At 37.6% G+C, this 26,728-nt stretch overlaps 1 protein-coding gene and 1 non-coding gene across 2 annotated transcripts; both read left to right on the forward strand.

Moving 5' to 3' along the window:
• Positions 1-15,747: 15,747 nt before the first annotated feature.
• On the forward strand, positions 15,748-26,391 carry LOC112789642 (DEAD-box ATP-dependent RNA helicase 5). Its single transcript, XM_025831615.3, has 7 exons — positions 15,748-16,034; positions 16,905-17,483; positions 19,078-19,166; positions 20,522-20,621; positions 21,722-21,976; positions 22,490-22,650; positions 25,534-26,391. The coding sequence occupies exons 1-7, from the start codon at positions 15,879-15,881 to the stop codon at positions 25,832-25,834; spliced, it is 1,641 nt and encodes a 546-aa protein (XP_025687400.1). The 5' UTR covers positions 15,748-15,878; the 3' UTR covers positions 25,835-26,391.
• LOC112793609 (small nucleolar RNA snoR138) lies at positions 24,105-24,251 on the forward strand. The gene has a single exon (XR_003198305.1). It is a non-coding gene; the product is annotated as a small nucleolar RNA snoR138 (small nucleolar RNA).
• Positions 26,392-26,728: the final 337 nt, after the last annotated feature.

Below are 26,728 nucleotides of genomic sequence, written 5' to 3' on the forward strand. Positions count from 1 at the left end.
ATATCTTTTCTTGTTAGTCAAATTTTTAATTTTCAAATCAAATCTTTTTAAAATGTTTTTCAAATCATATCTTCTCAATCACATTTTTTTTAAATCAATCATATCTTCTTAACCACATCTTTTTCAAAATAGTTTTCAATCAAATCCTTTTGATTTCTAATTTCAAAATCTTTTTCAAAAATCACTTGATTTCTTTTCCATTTTCATTTTCGAAAATCAAGTAATGTTTTTCAAAATTGTTTTCAAAATTTTCACTTAATTTTCGAAAATTACTTCCCTCCTTCTCACATCCTTCTATTTATGGACTAACACTATCCCTTAATGCAAAATTCGAACTCCATTTTCTTTGTTAAGTTCGAATTTTTCCACTCCTGTCTTCTACTCTTCTTTTCCTCTGACACCTAAAGGGATCTCTATACTGTGACATAGAGGATTCCACATTTTCTTGTTCCCTTATCTTTCTTATGAGCAGGAGCAAAGACAAAGGCATTCTTGTTGAGGCTGATCCTGAACCTGAAAGGACCTTGAAGAGAAAGCTAAGAGAAGCCAAAGCACAACTCTCTTTAGAGCACCTGAACGAATTCTTCAAGGAGGAAGAACAAATGGCAGCCGAAAACAACAACAATGCCAACAATGCAAGGAAGGTGCTGGGTGACTTCACTGCACCTACTCCCGATTTCTATGGGAGAAGCATCTCTATCCCTGCCATTGGAGCAAACAACTTTGAGCTTAAGCCTCAATTAGTTTCTCTAATGCAACAGAATTGCAAGTTCCATGGACTTCCACTGGAAGATCCTCATCAGTTTTTAGCTGAGTTCTTGCAAATCTGTGACACTGTCAAGACTAATGGGGTTGACCCTGAGGTCTACAGACTTATGCTATTCCCTTTTGCTGTAAGAGACAGAGCTAGAACATGGTTGGACTCTCAACCTAAAGAAAGCCTGGACTCTTGGGAAAAGCTAGTCAATGCCTTCTTGGCAAAGTTCTTTCCACCTCAAAAATTGAGTAAGCTTAGAGTGGAAGTCCAAACCTTCAGACAGAAGGAAGGAGAATCCCTCTATGAAGCTTGAGAAAGATACAAACAATTGATCAGAAAGTGTCCCACTGATATGCTTTCTGAATGGAGCATCATAGGTATTTTCTATGATGGTCTCTGAACTGTCCAAGATGTCTTTGGATAGCTCTTCTGGAGGATCTCTTCATCTGAAGAAGACGCCTACTGAAGCTCAAGAACTGATTGAAATGGTTGCAAATAACCAATTCATGTACACTTCTGAAAGAAATCCTGTGAACAATGGGACTAGTCAGAAGAAAGGAGTTCTTGAGATTGATACTTTGAATGCCATATTGGCTCAGAACAAAATATTGACTCAACAAGTCAATATGATTTCTCAAAGTCTGTCTGGAATGCAAAATGCACCAAGCAGTACTAAGGAAGCTTCATCTGAGGAAGAAGCTTATGATCCTGAGAACCCTTCAATAGAAGAGGTGAATTACATGGGAGAACCCTATGGAAACACCTATAATCCTTCATGGAGGAATCATCCAAATCTTTCATGGAAGGATCAACAGAGACCTCAACAAGGTTTCAATAATAATAATGGTGGAAGAAACAGGTTTAGCAATAGCAAGCCTTTTCCATCATCTTCTCAGCAACAGACAGAGAGTTCTAAGCAGAATACTTCTGATTTAGCAACCATGGTCTCTGATCTAATCAAGACCACTCAAAGTTTCATGACTGAAACAAGGTCTTCCATTAGAAATTTGGAAGGACAAGTGGGTCAGCTGAGCAAGAAAATTACTGAACTCCCTCCAAGTACTCTCCCAAGCAATACAGAAGAAAATCCAAAAGGAGAGTGCAAGGCCATCAACATGGCCGAATTTTGGGAGGAAGAAGAGGCAGTGAACGCCACTGAGGAAGGCCTCACTGGGAGTCCACTGGCCTCCAATGAGTTCCCTAATGAGGAACCATGGGAATCTGAGGCTCAAAATGAGACCATAGAGATTCCATTGGACTTACTTCTGCCATTCATGAGCTCTGATGAGTATTCTTCCTCTGAAGAGGATGAGTATGTCACTGAGGAGCAAGTTGCCAAATACCTTGGAGCAATCATGAAGCTAAATGACAAGTTATTTGGAAATGAGACTTGGGAGGATGAACCCCCTCTGCTCACCAAAGAACTGGATGACTTGTCTAGGCAGAAACTGCCTCAAAAGAGGCAGGATCCTGGGAAGTTTTCAATACCTTGTACCATAGGCACCATGACCTTCAAGAAGGCCTTGTGTGACTTAGGGTCAAGTGTAAACTTCATGCCCCTCTCTGTAATGGAGAAGCTAGGGATCTTTGAGGTACAAGCTGCAAGAATCTCACTAGAGATGGCAGACAACTCAAGAAAACAAGCTTATGGACTTGTAGAGGATGTTTTGGTGAAGATTGAAGACCATTACATCCCTGCTGATTTCATACTCCTAGAGACTGGGAAGTGCATGGATGAATCCATCATCCTTGGCAGACCCTTCCTAGCCACAGCAAAGGCTGTGATTGATGTTGATAGAGGAGAGTTGATCATTTAAGTGAATAAAGAATTCTTGGTGTTTAAGGCCCAAGGATATCCCTCTGTCATCATGGAGAGGAAGCATGAAGAGCTTCTCTCAAAACAGAGCCAAACAGAGCCCCCACAGTCAAACTCTAAGTTTGGTGTTGGGAGGCCACAACCAAACTCTAAGTTTGGTGTTGAACCCCCACATTCAAACTCTAAGTTTGGTGTTGGGAGGTTCCAACACGGTTCTGAGCATTTCTGAGGCTCCATGAGAGTCCTCTGTCAAGCTAATGACACTAAAGAAGCGCTTGTTGGGAGGCAACCCAATGTTTTATATTTAATTATTTTCTTTTGTTATTTTATCTCTTTTGTAGGTTGATGATCATGAGAAGTCACAAAATTAATTGAAAAAGCAAAAACAGAATGAAAAACAGGAAGAAAAACAGCACACCCTGGAGGAAGATGCTGCTGGCGTTTAAACGCCAGTAAGCCTAGCAGTTGGGCGTTTAACGCCCAGTCTGGCACCATTCTGGGCGTTTAACGCCAGAAAGGGGCATCAGACTGGCGTTAAACGCCAGGAAAGGGCAAGAACCTGGCGTTAAACGCCAGGAATGGGCACCAACCCGGCGTTTAACGCCAGAATTGGCTCAAAACGTGAATTTTGATGCCATTTGGTGCAGGGATGACTTTTCCTTGACACCACAGGATCTGTGGACCCCACAGGACCCCACCACCACTCTCTCTCTTCTTCCCCCATTCACCAATCACCTCAACACCTCTTCCCCAAAAACCCTTCACCTATCAAATCCCATCTTTCTCTTCACCACTCACATCCATCCTTCATAAATCCCCACCAACCTCACCCTTCAAATTCAAACCACTTTCCCTCCCAAACCCACCCATAATGGCCGAACCATTACCCCCCTCTCTCCTATATATACCCTTCTTCAACCCTTCATTTTCACACAACCTAAGCACCACTTCTCCCCCTCTTTGGCCGAACACACCACCATCTCCCTCTTCCTCATTTCTTCTTCTTCTTCTACTCTCTTCTTTCTTCTTTTGCTCGAGGACGAGCAAACATTTTAAGTTTGGTGTGGTAAAAGTATTGCTTTTTGTTTTTCCATAACCATTTATGGCATCCAAGGCCGGAGAAACCTCTAGAAAGAGGAAAGGGAAGGCAAAAGCTTCCACCTCCGAGTCATGGGAGATGGATAGGTTCATCTCAAGGGTGCATCAAGACCACTTCTATGAAGTTGTGGCCTTGAAGAAGGTGATCCCGAGGTCCCCTTTTCACTCAAAAAGGGTGAATATCCGGAGATCCGACATGAGATCCGAAGAAGAGGTTGGGAAGTTCTTACCAACCCCATTCAACAAGTCGGAATCTTGATGGTTCAAGAGTTCTATGCCAATGCATGGATCACCAAGAACCATGACCAAAGTGTGAACCCGAATCCAAAGAATTATCTTACTATGGTTCGGGAGAAATACTTGGATTTTAGTCCGGAGAGTGTGAGGGTGGCGTTCAACTTGCCTATGATGCAAGGAGATGAACATCCTTACACAAGAAGGGTCAACTTTGATCATAGGTTGGACCAAGTCCTCACAGTCATATGTGAAGAGGGCGCACAATGGAAGCAAGATTCAAGGGGAAAGCCGGTCCAATTGAGAAGGCATGACCTCAAGCCCGTGGCTAGAGGATGGTTAGAGTTCATACAACGCTCAATCATTCCCACTAGCAACCGGTCCGAAGTTACCATAGACCGGGCTATCATGATCCATAGCATCATGATTGGAGAAGAAATAGAGGTTCATGAGGTTATAGCCCAAGAACTCTATAAGTTGGAGTTGACATAGAGGGAGACACCCCCATTGAGGAGGACAAGCCCATCACTAAGAAGAGGATGGAGCACACAAGAGATCCCACTCATCATGAGATCCCTGAGATTCCTCAAGGGATGCACTTTCCTCCACAAAACTATTGGGAGCAACTAAACACCTCCCTAGGAGAATTGAGTTCCAACATGGGACAACTAAGGGTGGAGCATCAAGAACACTCCATCATCCTTCATGAGATTAGAGAAGATCAAAGAATCATGAAGGAGGAGCAACAAAGACAAGGAAGAGACATTAAGGAGCTCAAGCACTCCATAGGATCGTCAAGAGCAAGAAAGAGCCGCCATCACTAAGGTGGACCCGTTCTTTGATTTCCTTGTTCTTTATTCTTCTGTTTTTCGAATTTTATGCTTATGTTTATCCATGTTTGTGTCTTGTGATCATTAGTGTCTTAGTGTCTATGCCTTAAAGTTATGAATGTCCTATGAATCCATCACCTTTCTTGAATAAAAATGTGTTTAATTGAAAAAGGAAGAATTGCATGAATTTTGAATTTTATAACAGTTTAATTATTTTGATGTGGTGGCAATATTTTTGTTCTCTGAATGTATGCTTAAACAGTGCATATGTATCTTGAATTTGTAGTTCATGAATGTTGGCTCTTGAAAGAATGATGAAAAAGGAGACATGTTACTGAGGATCTGAAAAATCATTAAAATGATTCTTGAAGCAAGAAAAAGCTATTCAAAAAAAAAAAGAGAAAAATCGAAAAAAAAAGAAAAAAACGAAAAAATATATATATAGAGAAATAAAGAGTTGTGATCCAAGGCAAATAAGAGTGTGCTTAAGAACCCTGGACACCTCTAATTGGGGACTTTAGCAAAGCTGAGTCACAATCTGAAAAGGTTCACCCAATTATGTGTCTGTGGGATGTATGTATCCGGTGGTAATACTGGAAGACAGAGTGCTTTGGGCCACAGCCAAGACTCAATAAATAGCTATGTTCAAGAATCATCATACTTTACTAAGAGAATCATTAACACTATCTGGACTCTGAGTTCCTAAAGAAGCCAATCATTCTGAATTTCAAAGGATAGAGTGAGATGCCAAAACTATTCAGAGGCAAAAAGTTAAAAGCCCCGCTCATCTAATTAATACTGATCTTCACAGATGTTTTTGGAATTCATTGCATATTCTCTTCTTTTTATCTTGTTTTATTTTTAGTTGCTTGGGGACAAGCAACAATTTAAGTTTGGTGTTGTGATGAGCGGATAATTTGTATACTTTTTGGCATTGTTTTTAGTATGTTTTTGTTATGATCTAGTTAGTTTTTAGTATATTTTTATTAGTTTTTAGTTAAAATTCACTTTTCTGGACTTTACTATGAGTTTGTGTGTTTTTCTGTGATTTCAGGTATTTTCTGGCTGAAATTGAGGGACCTGAGCAAAAATCTGATTCAGAGACCAAAAAGGACTGCAGATGCTGTTGGATTCTGACCTCCCTGCACTCGAAGTGGATTTTCTGGAGCTACAGAAGCCCAATTGGCGCGCTCTCAACGGCGTTGAAAAGTAGACATCCTGGGCTTTCCAGCAATATATGATAGTCCATACTTTGCCCAAGATTTGATGGCCCAAACCAGCGTTCAAAGTCACCTCAAGAAATCCCAGCGTTAAACGCTGGAACTGGCACCCAAATGGGAGTTAAACGCCCAAACTGGCACTAAAGCTGGCGTTTAACTCCAAGAGGAGTCTCTGCACGAAATTTGCTTCATTGCTCAGCCCAAGCACACACCAAGTGGGCCCGGAAGTGGATTTTTATGTCATTTACTCATTTCTGTACACCTTAGGCTACTAGTTCTTATAAGTAGGACCTTTTACTATTGTAAAAAGGGACTTTGGTAGCTATCTTCATTTTTGTATGCTATCTTAGATCATTGGGAGGCTGGCCATTCGGCCATGCCTAGACCTTATGCTTATGTATTTTCAACGGTGGAGTTTCTACACACCATAGATTAAGGTGTGGAGCTCTGCTGTACCTCGAGTATTAATGCAATTACTATTGTTCTTCCATTCAATTCCGTTTGTTCTTTGTCCAAGATATCACTTGTTCTTCAACTTGATGAATGTGATGATCCGTGACACTCATCATCATTCTCACCCATGAACAAGGTGACTGACAACCACTCTTGTTCTACAAGCGATCAAGGCCCTAGTGAATATCTCTTGGATTCCTGATTGCACGATGCATGGTTGATCGCCTGACAACCGAGTGCTCGTCTGACAAACGAGCCAACCATTCTGTGAGATCAGAGTCTTCGTGGTATAGGCGAGAACTGATGGCGGCATTCAAGAGAATCCGGAAGGTCTAACCTTGTCTGTGGTATTCTGAGTAGGATTCAATGACTGAATGACTGTGACGTGCTTCAAACTCCTGAGGGCGGGGCGTTAGTGACAGACGCAAAAGAATCACTGGATTCTATTCCGGCCTGATTGAGAACCGACAGATGAATTCCGCTATGCTGTGACAGAGCATATGCAATCGCTTTCACTGAGAGGATGGGAGGTAGCCACTGACAACGGTGAAACCCTTGCTTAAGCTTGCCATGGAAAGGAGTAAGAAGGATTGGATGAAGACAGTAGGAAAGCAGAGAGACGGAAGGGAAGGCATCTTCATGCGCTTATCTGAAGTTCCTACCAATGAATTACATAAGTATCACTATCTTTATCTTTTGTGTTATTTTCGTTCATCACCATTACTATTTGAGTTTGCCTGACTAAGATTTACAAGATGACCATAGCTTGCTTCAATACTAACAATCTCCGTGGGATCGACCCTTACTCGCGTAAGGTTTATTACTTGGACGACCCAGTGCACTTGCTGGTTAGTTGTGCGAAGTTGTGTAATGCCATGGTATTGAGCTACCACGTTTTTGGAGCCATTACCGGGGATTATGAGAGTTGTGAAAAAGTATTGTTCACAATTTCGCGCACCACAAGCCATATTCAAGTGGGACAATAAAGCTAATAGAAATGAATTTTACCCACTCAAGTGAAGGAGTAGATGACAACCTAGGCAAATATGCTCCCAAAGATATTGACAAAGCGTATTCCACTCCCATCTTTCTATTTTTAAGGACTTCCACCTCTTCACTAAATTTCTCTAATTCAATCCTTTGTTCATCAATACTATCTAAGCCTTTTCCCTTAATCAAACTATAATTGGGAGGTTGAAAGAAGTTTACCTCCACAACATTTTCAAATGCACCGGGAAAAGGTTCTTCAAGTTTAAAGGATTCTCCACCACTAGGACTTGATACTTGCTCTTCATCACCAAGGGAACTCAATTCTTTCTCTATCCCATCCAAGTCTTCATATGGAATATGCTTTGGAAGGTGTGCACTTTCCTCCCTAGCATCAATTTGAATTATCTTGGAGGGATTTTCTTCAACTCTATGTTCCCATGGAGGCTCCGCATCTCCTAAGTCTTCTACCACTTCTTCCTTGTCTTCAACAATTAAAGCTTCCTCCAATTGTTCCAATACAAAGCAACTTCCTTCATTTCCTACCGGAGTTTCCAATCTCTCCTTCATGCTATGTTCTTCATTTGATTCTCCACATGTAGCCATGGGAGTTCCATGAGTGTTCAAGCATTGGGAGGCTAATTGATTTGTTACCGCATCCAAGGCGGCCATGAAATTTTGCACATCCCTTTTCATCACTTCTTGCCCTTGAACAAGAACACCAAGGGTTTCATCCATTAGAGGTTGGGGTGGATGGAAGGATTCATCATTTTGGGAGAAGGGTTCTGATGAGCGGATAATTTATACGCTTTTTGGCATTGTTTTTAGGTAGTTTTTAGTAAGTTCAAGCTACTTTTAGGGATTTTTTCATTCGTTTTTATGTTAAATTCACATTTCTGGACTTTACTATGAGTTTGTGTGTTTTTTTGTGATTTCAGGTAATTTCTGGCTGAAATTGAGGGACTTGAGCAAAACTCTGAAAAAGGCTGACAAAAGGACTGCTGATGCTGTTGGAATCTGACCTCCCTGCACTCGAAATGGATTTTTTGGAGCTACAGAACTCCAATTGGCGCGCTCTCAACGACTTTGGAAAGTAGACATCCAGAGCTTTCCAGCAATATATAATAGTCCATACTTTATTCGGAAATTGATGACGTAACTTGGCGTTGAACGCCAAGTACATGCTGCTGTCTGGAGTTAAACGCCAGAAAAACGTCATGATCCGGAGTTGAACGCCCAAAACACGTTATAACTTGGAGTTCAACTCCAAGAGAAGCCTCAGCTCATGGATAGATCAAGCTCAGCCCAAACATACACCAAGTGGGCCCCGGAAGTGGATTTATGCATCAATTACTTACTCATGTAAACCCTAGGAGCTAGTTTATTATAAATAGAACTTTTTACTATCATATTATCATCCTGGATTGTATTTTGAATCCTGTGATCACGTTTTGGGGGCTGGCCATTCGGCCATGCCTGAACCTTTCACTTATGTATTTTCAACGGTGGAGTTTCTGCACACCATAGATTAAGGGTGTGGAGCTCTGCTGTACCTCAAGTTTCAATACAATTACTATTACTTTCTATTCAATTCTCTTTTATTCTTATTCCAAGATATACGTTGCACTTCAACTTGATGAATGTGATGATCCGTGACACTCATCATCATTCTCACCCATGAATGCGCGTGACTGACAACCACTTCCGTTCTACCTTAGGACGGGCGCATATCTCTTAGATTCCCCAACAGAATCTTCGTGGTATAAGCTAGATAGATGGCAGCATTCATGAGGATCCGGAAAGTCTAAACCTTGTCTGTGGTATTCCGAGTAGGATTCTGGGATTGAATGATTGTGACGAGCTTCAAACTCCTGAAGGCTGGGCGTGATGACAAGCGCAAAAGAATCAAGGGATTCTATTCCAACCTGATTGAGAACCGACAGATGATTAGCCGTGCTGTGACAGAGCATAGGAACGTTTTCACTGAGAGGATGGGATGTAGCCATTGACAACGGTGATGCCCTACATACAGCTTGCCATGGAAAGGAGTAAGAAGGATTGGATGAATGTAATAAGAAAGTAGAGATTCAAGAGGAGCACAGCACCTCCATACGCCTATCTGAAATTTCCACTATTGATTTACATAAGTATTTCTATCACCTTTTATTTTCTTTTTATTATTAATTTTCGAAACCCAAAACTATTTAATCTACCTAACTGAGATTTACAAGGTGACCATAGCTTGCTTCATACCAACAATCTCTGTGGGATCGACCCTTACTCGCGTAAGGTTTATTACTTGGACGACCCAGTACACTTGCTGGCTAGATGTGCGAGGTTGTGAAGAATGTATGTAAGCCATGGTATTGTGCACCAAGTTTTTGGAGCCATTACCGGGGATTATTCGAGTTGTGTGAAAGTATAAGTCACAATTTCGTCCACCAGGTTCATAGTAGGAAGATGATTGTTCTTGGTAGAATTGTGGTGGTTCAATATTTTCCATTCTTTCCACTTGTTGCACAACACACTCCATGGTTGCTTGAAATTGATCCAATGCTTCCTTGAGACGATCCCTTGACTCTTGTTCCACTTGGATATCATGATTAGGATCATGTGGCTCTTGGATCAATGGATATGAATATTCTTCCATGGGAGGTTGTGGTGGAAAGTAGTATTCATCTTGTGGTTGAAAATTTTCATTTATTGGAGGTGGTTCATCTTGGTAATAATATGGAGGAGGTGGCTCTTGAAAATATTGATGTTGGAATGGTGGTGGCTCTATATATGGTTCATATGGCTCATATGGTTGTTGGTAGGATGGATATGGATTAGGGTCATATGAAGGTGGTTGGTGAAAAGAGGCTGGTGAGTGTGGTTGGAGGCCATGTTGAGGATATGATTCATAGGCATATGGTGGTGGTTCTTGAAAATCACAAGGAGATTCACCATAGCCATTGGATTGGTATGCATCATGGAATGGCTCTTCTTCATAGTTCATTGGTGGAGGTTGTTGCCAAGAAGATTGATCATAAGCATATGGTTCCTCCCACCTTTTGTTATCCCATTCTTGATACACATTCTCATTATAGTTCTCATCACCTACAACATAGTTGTAATTACACTCATAGCCAAAGTGAGAATTCATGGTAGCAAGAGAAAATAAGAAACAAAAATTAATAAGAAATAATGAAACAAAATACTAAAACTAGCAAAAACTAACAGGTAATCTAAAAATCAAGCTATTCACAATATTCACATATATACAATAACCAATAACACAACACCATTGCAATTCCCCGGCAACGGCGCCATTTTGACGATTGGATTTTTGACGGTTTAGAATTTCTCAAATAAAATCTCGTCGAAGTATAGTTTCTAAACCAAGCAATAATCCTTTCATACAAAAAGTTGTTTGTCACTAAAACAAACCCCTAAATTTATAAACCGAAGTATTCAAACCTCGGGTCGTTCTCCCTAAGAATTATAATAAAGTGTCTTGTTATTGGTTTGAGTTGTTTTGGGGTTTTGGATAAGAGACATGAAAGTGAATGGCAATGAAAATAAATTAACAACTATAAAAGGCCCTTGGCAAGGTATGAGAACTAGAAGTTCTATCCTAGTTATCCTTCTCAATTGTGATGAGAATTGTTCATTGCTACCACTTAGTTAACCCTTACTAAACAAAGGAAAGTCAAGTGGATGAATTGACTTGAGCCACAAGTCCTAGCCAACTCCTAAGGAAAGACTAGCTTTAGTGCACTCTAAACCAATTAGCAATATCTCCAATTATCAATCAACAAAGGAATTAGATAACTCAAGTGTCACTAATTACTCTACCTAGGCCAAGAGGAACAAAATCTACACTAAAACTAAAAGAGACATTTTAACAAACACATAAAGTGCAATAGAAGTAAACATTACTAAATGCAAGAATTAAAGGAATCTACAACTACAAAAATAAGAGATCAACAATGGAAAAGCAAAGAAGGACAATTATTATGAATTACCTCTTATTGAATTGGAAGAATGTAGAAGGAACAATACTAGATCTACAACAAAATATAAGAACAACATAAAGGAAATTACAATAAAAGAGTAGAAGAAGATGAATGTAGCAACAAAGTGAGAGGTAGAAGTGGAAGAAAGTAAAGATTAAAACCTAGATCTAAGAACTAATCCTAATCCTAATTCTAGAGAGAAGTGAGAGCTTCTCTCTCTAGAAACTAATTCTAACTACTAAACTAAACTAATGGTAACTAACACGTGTTTCCCTCTTCACTCCTTGGGTTAAATAGCATCAGAAATGAGTTGGATTGGGCCCACAAGGCTTCTAAAATCGCTGGCCACGTTTTGCTTCAAGTGGACTAGGTGGCAGCAACGGCGCGTGCGCACCACCATACTTGTAGTAACTATGGCAAATCTTATATCGTTTCGAAGCCCCGGATGTTAGCTTTCCAACCCAACTGAAACCGCATCATTTGGACCTCTGTAGCTCAAGTTATGGTCGTTTAAGTGCGAAGAGGTCGGCTTGACAGCTTTCCGGTTCTTTCATTTCTTCATGAGTTCTCCAACTTTTCATGCTTCTTTCTTCATTCGCTTGATCCAATCTTTGCCTCCTAAACCTTAAATCACTTAACAAACATATCAAGGCATCTAATGGAATCAAGGAGAATTAGATTTAGCTATTTTAAGACCTAAAAAGCATGTTTTCACTCTTAAGCACAATTAAAGGAGAATATACAAAACCATGCTATTTCATTGAATAAATGTGGATAAAGGGTTATAAAATCCCCTAAAATCAATACAAGATAAACCGTCAAATTGGGGTTTGTCAGGACTTTGGCAACGAAGTGGTATTACTTTAATTTTCACTACCATTCCAATAATTATTTTGATATTGTAATTGTTTTTCTTAATTTATTGTGGATTGCATACTGGAATTGGAATTGGTTACTTAGTAACTTGGATGCATTTTATTGATTTGAAACAGGAATGCCCTGTGTCCATACTGCAATGGCTAGGGCAGGCAGGTAGCCTGAAGACTTCTGTCATAGATGGTTGACAATGGATGCATACAATGACACCTATGCATTCCATATCAATCCTATTACTGGCCAGAAACTATGGGAGAAGTCACTTTATAACAAACCACAAGAACCCAAATTTAAGAAGATGCTAGGGGCACCCAAGAAGAAAAGAAGAAAGGGAGTTGAAGAAGGCCGGTTGGAGGCAAGAAGCAGAAGATCACCAAGATGAAGAGGGTATATAAAGAGGGTTCATGCCGTCATTGTGGTGGCAAGGGTCACGATAAGAAAAATTGTGCTAAGAAGAAGGCTGACGACGAGGCTGCAGGTTGCAGCTGTGGCAGTTGCTACAGCTGCTGCTGCTAGTGAAGCTAATACAGGAAATCAGCAACAACCTCTCCCTGCTGCACATGAAGTCCCAGATGAGGGCAATCCTACTGAGATTGAGGTAGGCATGAGTCAACCAATGGTATCAGAAAATGAAAATGAAGAATCCCACCAGGTAAATCAGCCACAGGCAAGGCCACCAAAGCTCCCTCAAAAAAGAAGACAACCTCCACCACCTGCAACAGCTTCGATTCCTCTAGCAGCAACCAGTGCTCCTCCACCAACTATTTCAAATACTCCACCTACGACAAGTGCTTGTATCGATCCAATGGTTGGTGCATCAGCAGCTACAGCTTCAAGGTTGCGTAACACCATGCGTTTTGTTCCAACTCCGGGGTTCAAACCACCAAGAAAATTCAACAAATGAACATTTTGCTATTTTTCTGTTAGGATATTTTGCTTTTAAACATTGAACTTTATGGTTTCTGAGTTCTATGTGTCAGGGTGTATGTGTTTTGGATTATGGTAGTTAAATACTCTATGTTGCCTTTTGATCGTGTCTAGTTTGACACAGACAACTTTGGAAAACAATTAACAATGTGGGAATGTTATTGTTGAATGTGTCAAATTTTATTACACTTCCTTGGCTACTTAAAATAGAATTACACAAATCTATTTATTTCTTCATCATAAGGTACAGCAATTACAACTTTTGTTTTACACAATATTCAACTGAAAATCACTTCTTCCATACTACACAAACAACAATTACAATTACTGTAACAACAACCAACAACAAACAAAATGCTAGTTTTAGAGCCCTAACTTCAGACTCCAAGCTTCCAAGTTTCCAACCAAATTTCAATCTCCACTCCTCCATTTCAAAGCCAGAATTACCTCTGTCACTTTCTTCTTCTTTATCAGCAACTTTGTCAGCCCACATAAAGAGATCACACCACCTCTTGCTAACACTCTGCAACCACATTTCATGCCCATGGAGAAGAAATGTTACAAATTTAATAAGCAACGATGCTAGGTATATTCATTAACAAAAATCACTTACATTGTAGTTAGGACAACCATAAAATGGTCTCCCTGGATTCGCCTCTGTTCCTGACCACTTCAGGACGGGTCGACTACCACACCCACACCTATCTGGAACTCGTTCGTGACTACTTCTGGTGGTTCTCCTCCCACAGCTTCTCTCTGATCGTCGATTACTGGAGCTACTAATATGGTTGCTGCCTCCACCCATCATGACCCACTCAAATCAAGCTCAACGGTCCCAGGGAAGACGAAGGAGAGTAGAGAAGAAGAAACAGTTTGCTTTCTCGTGATAAATTGGGGATTAGGGTTATAAATGATTTCAGGGACTAAATTGAGTTAAATAAAGATAACTGCCACATCAGATAACCGTTACCTCTTTAACGTGGCCCCTCTCCATACACGTCAGCGCGCCGTTAAGGAATATTTCCCGAAAAATGCTTCAGGGACGACCGTAAAACACTTGTGTTAAATTCGGGGATAATATTGAGGCCAGTGCAAGCTTAAGGACCACTTTGAGGGTCAAGTGCAAGTTCAGGGACCAGTCTGAGGTTTAACTCTACTTAAGTTTTCAACAACTAAACTTGTTTATCATTGATCTTAATTTATTTAGGTCATCTCTACTTGTCTCATGTAAGTTACAGCCCCAAGAGCCTCAATTATCATATACCAAATTTACATATTTGGCACAACATCATCATAGTTCCATGACATTTAGCACTACATCAATAACATCAAATTCATGGTTCCTCTGCAACAATTCCAGTAGTAATTACAACAATAATTCACAAATTCAGCACATCACCACCACTCAATTATTGATACATCCGCATCTTTAGTAGTTTTTTCTCTTAATTTCAGTCCATAAACTAATGATTCTTGTTAATTTAAGTAATCAATTCATAGTTTAGTGCATATTACTTTGAGTGTGTGAATTTCTTTTGTTATAGAAGAATCTTGAAAGAAACCAAGCAAAGACAAAAAAGAAGAAGAGCAAGCAATAGCGAGACAAGGATGGAAGAAGCTAAACAAGAGGAATTTTTTGGACAAAAATAAGAGTTTGTGTACATCACAAAGAGCTCCTAGGACAACCAGCCTCCAAGTCCTCCCAGGGGGTAGCATGCGCCTCACGCATGGCTCCTCATGCTTCACACGTAGCCCCCTGTGCCTCACGCCCTCTACCATGCACCTCACGCCTCACCTCCCAGCCCTGCTCTCTTTGCCCTGCGTCTCATGCCCTTGCCCTGCGTCTAACGCATGAGTCTATGCGCCTCACGTCCCCTTGCATGCGCTTTACACATCCAAACAGAGGCCTCCAATTCCTCCTTGTTGGGCTTGCGCTTTATGCAAGGCTTCATGCACCTCACGCATCATCATTGGGCTACTCCCAAAACTTGTAATTCCTTGCCAAATTTCCAATCCTTTGAAGAACTTTGAGTTGATGATTAAAGCTTGAGCACATGGCCCATGATTTAGAGTCTTGATAGACAATTATGAAAAATTATCTATAACTTGACTTAGGATGAAAAACTATTGAAGGAACATTAATTACTTGAGATTTGATTCTGTTTTAATTCGATTTAGTTTGGATTCTAAATTAATTAAGTTTAGGGTTAGTATTTAAAGAATATGGAGACATTTATTATCACATTTTGGATACGACACTCATTGATACTCGTTCGACATGCGTGTCTTCTATGTCCAAACTATGTCTTGATAAAAAATAAAAAAGACACATTTAAATACATCGAAATACCATCATATATCAACATGTCTAATTTTATTTTTAACATATATTCTTAAAATGAGTTTAAAAATAATATATATTATTAATTATAAAAAATAATAAAAAGTTTAATTTATATTTTAATAATAATAAAATAATAAAATATTATTATAATTTACCTAAAATTATTTTTATATTATATATATATGTTTCCGTATTTTATAAAAATTTTAAATGGATTATTTTATAGGGTTTAGAGGATGGTATTGGATGTCTTTTAACGTTCCAACCCTAATAGTAATCTCTCTCGTTCGAACCAAAGAGAACTAAATCATCTTCCTACAAGCCAGGTAACTGTAGCAATGGCAAAGGGTGATGATGCTGTGAGAAGGAAGAAGAACAAAGCCATATGCAAAAAGCTCAGAAGAAAGAATGACTCTTCCACTGTCTCTGCCAAGGCAGCTGCTGCTATTGCCGCCAAGAAGCGCCGCAAGGCCGGTAAACGCCGCATGTGCCAGGTACCTAAAACAAATCCCTTAAAAACTCTCTACCTTTTCTTCTCTTATTTTCCCTTCGATTACTTTCATTTTCTTGTAAGGTTTTACTTTATTCATTTATTTTTCATTTCTTTGGTTCCGCTGTCAAGTTGAATCCATAGTTTTATGACTTTATCATTTCATCCTGTATACTTCACTCTCGCATTACCATCATTCTGGAAGTACTTGATCGCATTTTAGGCTTTTATTTTTATTTATTTATTTATTGGTTTTTATGGTGAATTTAGAACAAATAAGAAGTTACCTTAGACAGGGCATTTCGATGTTTTAGCGAATTTAATATAGAGCCATAGAATTGAATTGTATACATAGAATGATAGAAATGCGTGCTAGCATGATAACAAAAATAGATCAATGCAATTGTAGGGAAGTGGAGTTTGATTCTTATTAACTCTCATTCTAAAGGAAAAGTTTACTTAGTAGATGATATAACTATTGTTTCTGGTTGAAATCAATTAATTTGTAGCAGTTGCATGCTCTTTGTTCTTTGTTGAAGACACACCCAGAAAGCATTGGTGCTCTTATTGCAATATATATATGTTATTAACAAATTCTGACAAAGCCTTATGTTTTATTGAAAATTCTTTTCTTTTTTTTTTTTTACAGTCAAACACTAAATCTTCAGTGTGATTCTTCACATCTATCCTATTTTCAACCTGCATAAACCTTCACCCACCTCTTTTTTGGCGAATTTTCACATGTCCCATGATGTGTCTTTCTCCTAGAATGAAGTAAACTTGACCTTGTGATATGACCATATTAAAATCATAGCTACTGTGAATTCTTGTGTAAAAGACTTGTGGAAATGACTTTTGTTCCTTGGTATTTCAGGGAATGTGCTTTAGTCTGCCTTCTCCTGATGATCCATTTAATGATCATCATGGGAAAGAGATATTTAAAAGAAAAGCTCCTGGAAAGAAAAAATCCACCACAAAAGAAAAGGTTCCCCATAGAGAGGAGAGTGCAGCTAAAAGGGAAAACACATTTGGTGGGAATATTTCTAAGAAATCAATTTGTTTGCAAGTGGAAAATCAGCCTGTCATTGAGGTGACCGACATGGCTGACCGTTGTGGTGGTGTGCAACAACGAAATTGTGAATTGTCAGAGTTGCCTTCTAAGTTTGTCTTTTTGTGTCTAAGTTCAATTGAAAATGCATTGCACCATGGTGATGCCTATTCTGATGGAGAGGATAACATTTTGTCTGTTGACACATGGGGATTAGAGTTTCTAAAGTGTTATTCTACAGGGAAAGATCTGATAGAAACCAGTGGAACCTCTGCCACTACTGAGCAAGTTGCGTGGATTGTTTCTGGTGTAGCTGATACATTTGTGAGAAAAGAGAAGCAAGGCTTATCTCTTGGCAGTCCTTTCCTTTTATTCCTTGTACCTTCCCAAGAGAAAGCTTTACAGGTCAGATAAACTTCCTTCCTTGCTCATGCTTACAATTTCAATGTTGGTCCCCCTTTCATCCAGTAAAAAGTTAGTAAAATAATTCATGCTCCCACCAACTTCTTGTCCCTCACATATTTTCAAAAGGGAGATCGAGTTATGGAACTTTTCAGGCCATCTTTAAATGATATTTTTTCAAATACTGGAAGTCTGAATTGTGTTCAGATATTCTAAAATGGCATAATTTTAACTATATTTGAGATTATGATAGAAAGGATTTGGTCACTGAGTTTCATTAAACACTTAAAACCGTATTCTCCTTATCTTTCTGCTTATGATGTAAAAGATTGGGTCTCTTGAATCATCTAGGTTGGTTTCTTCCAAGTCATACTTTGAATTCTTGAGTATGCCTACAATGTGAGTTACACTTTTCTTTGAGACAAATTTGTTTAGAAATTCAAAGTTGTTCGCATTTTGTTTGGATGCTTGTCCTCAATAGCATAATGATAAGGGTGCGGTGCAAAAAGCTGTCCTTTGATTTTTTTTTTTTTTTGCTTTTTTTCTCCTCATACATGTATTCTGTTGTTGTAGGTCCATAATCCACATTGTTGTCTGTTTGATTCTTTTTCTTTTTTTTGGGCATTGTTTGGCTGTAAATTATGTATGGATCAAGCTTTTACACTTTGGGAGACATTTGGCTTGGCCCAAAGGGTCTGTGTGAGTTGTTGTACGCTAAAGTTTGTAGGCTTTGAGACTCAAAATCAAGCTAAAACTATGTCAATATTACCTTCTAAGTGTGGTGTTCTGCAAATGGTTTCTCAAGATATGTTTCTTTGTAGATAACTAGATATGTAGAGAAATTTCAACGCTTTGTTACATGGCTCAATCTTGCAGTGGTTTTATGGTTTATTTTCTTTCTTTTTGGTGAGGATATGTTATCCTCTTTGTACTATTTTATTTTGTAATAATATTTTTGTTTTTCTAACAAAAGAAAAGAATATAATGGAAGAGACTGATACACTTCGTATGAATGCTTGCAAGAGTCACTGCTGTCTGTAGTTCATGATGTGGGCCTCTTTTGTGTGCTCAGAGCTTTGTTTGGGAGCAAGAAATTGAAAGAAAATAATGGAAGTTATCAAAGAAGAGAGAGATAAAGAGTTCAAAGGAAGAAATATTGAATCTGAGAACCTTGTAGAATTAATGCATGAATGGTTACGCAATAGATGTATCATGTTTATAAATAGGCTGAGCAACTTCTATCACAAGCTAAGGACTTGGATGTAGACGTAGAGCATATTAATTAGAGTAACTACATTGAGATCTGATAGCCTACTAAGTACCTACAGATTAATACTAACTATAATTCACTTCATCTGAAGCTAATAGAGAAGAACCTACTTTAAATAGGCTGGTGCTTATACAACTAGAGACTTGGCTGTTGGAGCTGATCGAACACACCCTATTACATAAGAAAATACATGATGTCTCCTCTCCAGTATGTGCTATGTGATAAAAAGGGAATGGCAATTTCGCAACTTGTTTCTATTGATATGCATTTTGCCATTTGACTTGATTGGTGATTACTTGGACTCTGAAAATTGAAATTGATATGCAGGTCAGAACAGTGTGCAAGCCTTTGAAATCACTAGGAATACATACAGTGAGTATTCATTCAGGTGCTACCTTAGATCATCAAATTCAAGGGTAAGTGTTGGAACTTCCTCTTTGGTTTTTCATTGTATAGATATTGATTTGTGTGATACTTAAGGCACAATGTTGAGATTGCATATGTAAATTTTGGCTCTGATCATTCTCTTTTTTTCTTGGATAAAGTGCATTTAACTTCAAGTTCTCTTAGAAACAAATTATACTATGAATAGAGGAAGAACAGACATAGTGGACAAGAGATTATCTTAATACAAAAATGGATTATGAAAAGCAAAATTCATCAATGAGGTTATGCTTTTTATATCTTGACATATCTTCAAAAAAAGGTTCAAAATAAAAGAAGCTCAACATGTTGGATAGAAATCACACACTGAAATAAAGTGCAAACAGCTTTAAGTCAAACAGGGGCCAAACCTCTAATTCTATCCTATATGTGGAAGCGCTTTCAATTTGTATGTAGTGCTTATAATTTGTATGTTTAAATTTTTGCATAAAAAAATTCTTATGTTTCCATTGCTCATTCTCTTGGGAGTGCATCTTCTTTTGTTTCTCTGTCTACCTTGTCCTTTCATTTTGTATTCTGTTCTCTCTTATTAATGAATCTCATTTTCAATCGGAAACAGTATTAACGTGTTTTCCATCAGGACACTAACTAATGTCTTACATTGTCCTTTGATCCCCCGCCGGGGCCCGGGAAGGGGGGTGGGGGGGGGGGGGGAGGGGGTTACATTGCATACTGCATAGTGCATTTGGTATGTTTACTCTTTCGTTCTGTCCTTCGAGAACTTCCATAAAAGAGGTTGTTCTATACTTGCAGGACCAATCTAACATTCCCAAAATTTTTCAAGAGTCTGACAATATGCAAGAAAACTAGAGAGAAATGTGTATTATTTCCTATTTGAGATATCTGATTAGCTGACTAGTTGTTCCTAAGCACTAAGGCCCATTAATTACTTACCAGCGATTGCTAACAATCTCTTCCACAAACACATGGAAAACTGTTGTGGTATTAATTCTATTTGACATAAATGTCCAATAAAGGGTTTGACTTGCATGGGGCTTTGAACCTCTAGATATGTTTGTCAAGCTAGAAAGAGGTTGTACTTACAGAATGCGCCAGGCTTAAAGTGGATGGATTGGATACAAGAAGCTCTATATGAGTAAGGAATCCCCTTTATACAAAGGTGGTCACTTTAGGGGTTAGCAAGTGCAAGTTCTTATTAGTCTACTTTTAGTAATTAATGTTGTTCAAATGAGTTACTTCACCTTTGGGATCCTGATTTGAATGAATGTTTTAATATGCAATTATGCATGCACACACTTATTGATCTGAATGTTTTTCATCTTGCACTAAATCAGCTTCTTATAATTATGTGTTCTGTCTTAAACAGGTTGAAAAGTTGTGAACCTGAGTTTCTTGTTTCTACTCCAGAGAGATTAATGGAGCTTCTATCATTGAAGGCCATTGACATATCTGATGTCTCCATATTGGTAGCTTTTCTTTTCAATATCCAACTGTAGAAGACATTTTTTATTATTATTATTATTTGGTGTTTTCATACCAGTTTAATGGTCAAATTTAGAAATGTAGAGAATTTAAAAATTATATTAATATAAAAATAAATGAATTTGAAAAAGTACATGTCCCTATTACTTATGGTAAAGATTAAAAAATTTATTGCAGCACGAGTAATTTTGAACTTATAATGGTTCAAAAGAAAGTAATAAGCAAATTTACATTTTGAGTATTTAAAAAAACTTCAATAATGTTAATTTATGAATTGAAAAATAAAAGGAAAAAATATGTAATAGAAAACTTCACATTGGATTTGAGAATTTTACCATTATACGTTTGTAATGGATGAAGCCACACTCTGGTAATTTCTATGGTACTCAGGTGAATCGTTCACATAGCCCTTTTTTGTGTACCAATAGACTTTCAACATGTACACCACATGAATGATGATAATATGGAAATATTTACAAAATTGATGTTTGACCAAAAGTCAAATATTTCTGGCTGTACAAATTTTATGCACAGCATATTATTTTTAAAATATTCATTAGTCTTTTATGCAATTGATTGTTGTGGTTGCTGGAGCTTGAAATGATGGAGTTGCTGAGTCAGTTAATGAGGTGGGTCGGATTGTTGTGCTATTGGCTGGTGAAGTGGATACAAGAAATACTGTCGGGGGAGCAAGGAGTTAGCATGCAGGGGGTGGTGGTCAGAGGGAGGAGGGTGTATGAGGATTCAAATTGAGGGGGAGAGGATTTCAAAGCTTTGTCAATGCTCTTCCTTAATTCTCTCTTGCAATATTGGGATTCTTAAAAGTCTAAGACCTACTATTTAACATAGAAAGTCTACAAGAAGCTCATATATACACGTGCTTAGTTCTACCAGGCCAAATCTTGCATTTTTTGGTTGTGTGCAAACTACAGTCATTTTTTAAGTATGAAAATTAGCATGGATTCAAAAATGGGTTTCTTCTCATAAAGAACTAATTTTATCACAAATAGTTCTATTTCAGGTATCTTTTCGTGCATAGTTCATGCTATTTATCATCTTTTATTACTTTTTTTGTATGAAATAGGTTGTTGATGGGCTTAGTACTGTTTGTAGTGCTGGTTACGCTGATACTATTAAATCCATCAAGTCATTTATTTCCAGCAATCCTCGTGTTTTGGTTTTCAATGATTCCTTTAACCATACGTCTATCCCAATGGTTCGGCATCTTCTAAATGGGTCAATCTGTAGACTCTCGCTCAGTAATAAAATTACCAGCTTAAGTTCATGCATTATCCAGTCTGTCCGGGTGTGTACATCAGATGAAGAGAAGCTTCTTAAGGTAGGTCATTCTATTGTTTAAGTTCATATATTGCAGTTACTACTTAGTTACCCATTTTTAACTGTAGTAAATATTATCTTCTTTGACATTATTAACTGAAATAAATTAAAGGGCACTCTGGGTATTTTTATAGGAAAGAGTAATTTGTAATGTTTTCTTAGCTTGTAAAATATTGTTTACTCATATATTCCTAATATTGTATTACTTAAATTTTCCAAGAAGTGCATATTGTATTACTTAAATTTTGCAAGAAGTGCTACAGTCTTTGTTACTAATTTCAAGTTTTTAACCCAATGAAATATAATGTTATTATTAAAACTATAAACACGGTCGCAATTTCTTTTGATTTATAAGCATAGGATGATTGTTTTATGAGGACATGAATTATTGCCATATCAACAAAAAAAAAAAAAGGAAAAAGGAAAGACAAAGCAAGGCAAATTTACTGCCATTGGTTAAGCATTTGTTATATTTATTTGCATAGACGGATAAGATTGTGTTTTGTTCTTGCAGAGCACTGAAGCCCTTGATCAATTTCGGAGCAGCTGTTCTCATAATTCAAACATGCTATATATCTTAAGGAAAGACATCAAGTGTAATAAGTTGGTCAAAACTCTCAAAGGAAGGGGTTGTTGCATTTCACTTGATTCTAGTACTGCAAGCTCTAATGACAGGTAAAAGCATCTATTAATTAATGCTTCTATATACAGTTTGGTCTGCAGTTTTGTTTCATACACACCATTTGGAAAAGGAACCCTGTTGTAGTGCGTTTCCTAATAGTTTCACTACTCCAAAGATATCCTTAAGAAAATATCAAGGTTAAGAGAAAAATGTAGTATAGGTTTGTAACTATTAACGTGGGATATTCAAAGGTGCTCATGCCTGTCAGGGCATCTTGACATGCCAGATCTGTGTCTTCATGCCATGTTTATTACATCACCACCTTTGAAGATGTGAAAACCCTTTTGCCCATACAGGGTTCATCTCATTCACTTGAGGTATACAAATTGACATAGAACATGTTTTTATTTTATTTTATCTCTTGATCTAGCTAGTTTATTTTGCTTAATTATTCTAATTAAAGTCTATTTTGGTTGGCATCCGGTGTCACACCCTAGGAAGCATTGATACCGCAACACGCTTTTTTTATATTTATAAAATTAGTGGATACAACACGTCCAGGATATGTTATATAATAAAACATAAATACTATATTAAAATAATGTAATGTCATATTGTAAATTTGAAAGTAAATATAGCTGCATAAAAAGGTCTTAGAATATTGCAATTGTTAAAATGATGTCTATTGTCCTAAATTTTAATCCACTCCCACTGTCCTGTTAACGGAAAATGTATCAATTTCTTCTCCTCTACGCCCATCATCCGCAAACACCACAGTTTCTATATCTGGTTCATCTATGTCAAATACTAAACTTTACTGAGATCAGGGCTATTGGCATCAACTCTAACATCCCACATGCTAGAATCCCCTTTTTGTAGTCTTACTTTTCCTAGATAAAAGCCCAAGATTAATAGGAACGTATACCAAAGTCAAAGCTGTGTCGGACTTGTATCTGCGTTTGAAAATAACAGAAAAACAGAGCGACATTGCTAGAGATGTTGTAGACTCACGCATCCATATGTTGCCGGCATATCCAACTCTGATGCGCATTGGACGCCAGTGCGCGAAGCTTTTCGGCATGTCGGTGGTTTCTAGGTCACACAATGGTCAAGACTCTCAAATAGGAGGTCTTTTTCCATTCCATTTGATTCTTATGTGTCAAGCCTAGCTATCATTTCAAATCATTCCTTGTTATTTATTTTGGTCTAGAATTTTGTATGATGTGTACCAATGTACCATTAGCAAACAGGTCATAAAATTAGCTCAAAGGAAAACTAACCTCACAAAACAAACTCAATTGAGAGTTGAAATGTGTAAAAGTTGTAGGCATCATTTGTATAGTTTTGGATATCCTACTACTAGTCTACTATATACATGAATCTTGTTTAGAGTAAATCATTAGATTAATCCTTGAAGAGAATTGTTGGATGTCAAGTGCTATTTAAAAATCACATTATTCTCAAGTTCAAGGATCTTTTTAATCTTTTTGAAAATATTGTTTTCCATCTTGCCTCCGGAATAACCAGATGGTGAAATCAAATCAATAACCGTTTAGTTCAGAAGGTGGCAAATATCAAGTGTCTAACCCCGAATACGTTTGAGGGTATGGAGTGCTCTTCTTTTAGCTCCTTACCTAGATATATTCGGATATCCATTCCTTTATTTCTTTGCTACAAATTTTCTGGTTAATTTTTGTCCTGAATTGAATTAATTAATTGCAATTGTACTTGGGCAATTCGTATAATGTTTCAGCTATGTTACTTAATTTATTTATTTATTTTTTGTTTGTTAAAAGATCTTAAAACATATCTTCTACACATCTTCTATAATTTTGGATAACCCACTTAATGTTTTCTTTTAGAAGGATATAGGTATATGAATGAATTTCATGTATTTTGATTTGATATCTTAAATGGGATTTCAATTTCAAAAGCCTCCACATGAAAGCCGAAAATGACTAGTTGAAGATCTTTGGGTTTGCATTGAGACTGAAAGGTAGAGGGTTTATCCCTATGAATCTTTGAAGGAAGAGAACACGTGTATTTTTGTTCTTTTCTCCTCTAGTTCGGGACACTACTTCTGTTTCATCCACTATCCATGTTTAAAAAAACAAAAAGGAACAGATGTTACTAAAAAGAGTGTCTTTAATGTTCTACTGTCATTTGCTTGTGATGCTAACTAAAAGAGCAAAAGGTTTCTCTGCTATGGTGTACTTTTTAGATGTCTAATAATTTGTCTTCAATAATAAAGAAATTTCTAAAACTCTTGTTAGAATCATGGAATTTCTGCAACCCCCTCTCATCACACTTTAGGGGAATAAAGCCTTTCCTGCTAGTTTCCCACTTAGCACTTAGGTTATATGAATTCTGAGCTATCATGGTTTATTAATAGAAATTGAGATGATTCATGTCAATTGTTTAACAGTATACACTCTCCATATTCTTAAATAAGTGTCAATTTAGGAAACTTTATATTAATTCTTTTTTCTTAACCATACCCCCTACTAAGTAACATGATTGCAAAAAGTGAAGGAGACGTAGAATAATATTTATAAATGGTGAAAAAAGGGGAAATTTTGCTTTAGAATAATTTTGTAAGATACTTTTGAACTTCTTAACCTCAATACCTTTCAATCATTTTCTTAATCCATTTGAACATTTATAGTTAACCATGTTCCTTTTAGAATTAAGTAATTAACCAGAGTCCATCTTTGATTCGAATGAGATTCTTATTGGATGCAGAGATATAAAATCTGTATTTGACAAATTACATATCTGACAGTAAATGATGTTGCATTTGAAAGATATAAAGGACTGACTAACAATACAATCTTGGAAGTCTAAACCAATGATTCTTGAAAAATTTCATTTTCATGATGATGTAAGATGCTATACAAGTGTTTTTCTTTTTATGATGCACTGTTTCATCATTACAGAGTGGATTCAAACAGCAGATCAGGACCAGTGGTTTCTGCAATAGATTTGGAGCATCTCTCCACTGCAGAGATAGGGCGGTATGATGTTGTAGTCTTACCTAGTTTTGTACCATCCATGGACACTTACATCCATATTTTGACAAAGATGGCGCGCGAAAGTGTCAATGGTGTTCTGCACAGTTTCTTAACAGCAGAAGACGGAGAACTAGCTGGGCAGCTCATCAGCATTCTTGAACAATGTGAGCAGGAAGTACCTGAAACCTTGCAAGATCTGCATCATAAATCCGAGATGAAAAAATGAATGTTGAAGGAGCTTTGGTCAATTATTTCCTTATTTTCATTTCATCTTTGCAATTGCAATTGCAAGATGAGAGCATGCCCTTTCTTGGGGAACTATAAGCCTGCTACTCTTGGAAGCTATGCTGGCCTTGGATATCCATCATGCCTTTTGGTGGCATAATATGATAGAGAGCCTCAATAATCGGCAAGAACTGCAGTATTATGCGCCTTTCTCTTTGGATTCTGACTTGAGTAGTGCAGGTTCAAATTTTGATACATGTGACCACCTTTGCAGAATTTTGGTTAAGCTGTAATGTTGTATCGTTAATAAAACATTTTTAGTTTATTTAATTTTTTTTTTTGTATGAGGATATTCTCTTGGAGTTTTGTATCGGCAGTTATTCCCGGGGACTCACCAAAAGAAAAAGTGAGAACACTTCCTTCATCTGATCGTGGGAAACTTTTTATATCGATTTTATTGCCTCTACCAGAAAATTTGGAGAATATGTGATTCCTTGTTATTTAATACAATGTACCTAGTCGACATTCAATACATTTTACGAAGTGACTTGGGAATGACTTGAACTGTGCTAAAATATCCTAAGTAAGGATGACAACTCGTTTTTTGGAAAGTACTTTACCTACCTCAGGTTGAAATTATCTATCATTATCTTCGTCTCTATAGATTATATGTTTCCCCAATTCAAGAACCCTCTTTCCATTCTCTCTCTTTTCATCTCAGTTCTTTGCTCCTCCTCTCTCTTTCTTTCTGATTCTTCTTCTCATCTCCATTCATGCCTTTTTTTTGGAACTCATTCAACAGAGATTGATGAGAGCTCATCACCTCTGCGCACGTTTTCACAATATGTTTACAACTACAATAATTATTACTTGTCCTATAGTAGGTCTAATCTTT

This window comes from Arachis hypogaea, chromosome 3 (assembly GCF_003086295.3).
Source record: "Arachis hypogaea cultivar Tifrunner chromosome 3, arahy.Tifrunner.gnm2.J5K5, whole genome shotgun sequence".
NCBI classification, from domain to species: Eukaryota; Viridiplantae; Streptophyta; class Magnoliopsida; order Fabales; family Fabaceae; genus Arachis; species Arachis hypogaea.

Coding starts and splice junctions, on each gene's coding strand:
- LOC112789642 (XM_025831615.3), top strand. CDS start 15,879: ATGGCAAAGGGTGATGATGCTGTGAGAAGGAAGAAGAACAAAGCCATA. Junction 16,035..16,904: donor GTAAACGCCGCATGTGCCAG/GTACCTAAAACA, acceptor TTGGTATTTCAG/GGAATGTGCTTTAGTCTGCC. Junction 21,977..22,489: donor ATGAAGAGAAGCTTCTTAAG/GTAGGTCATTCT, acceptor TTGTTCTTGCAG/AGCACTGAAGCCCTTGATCA.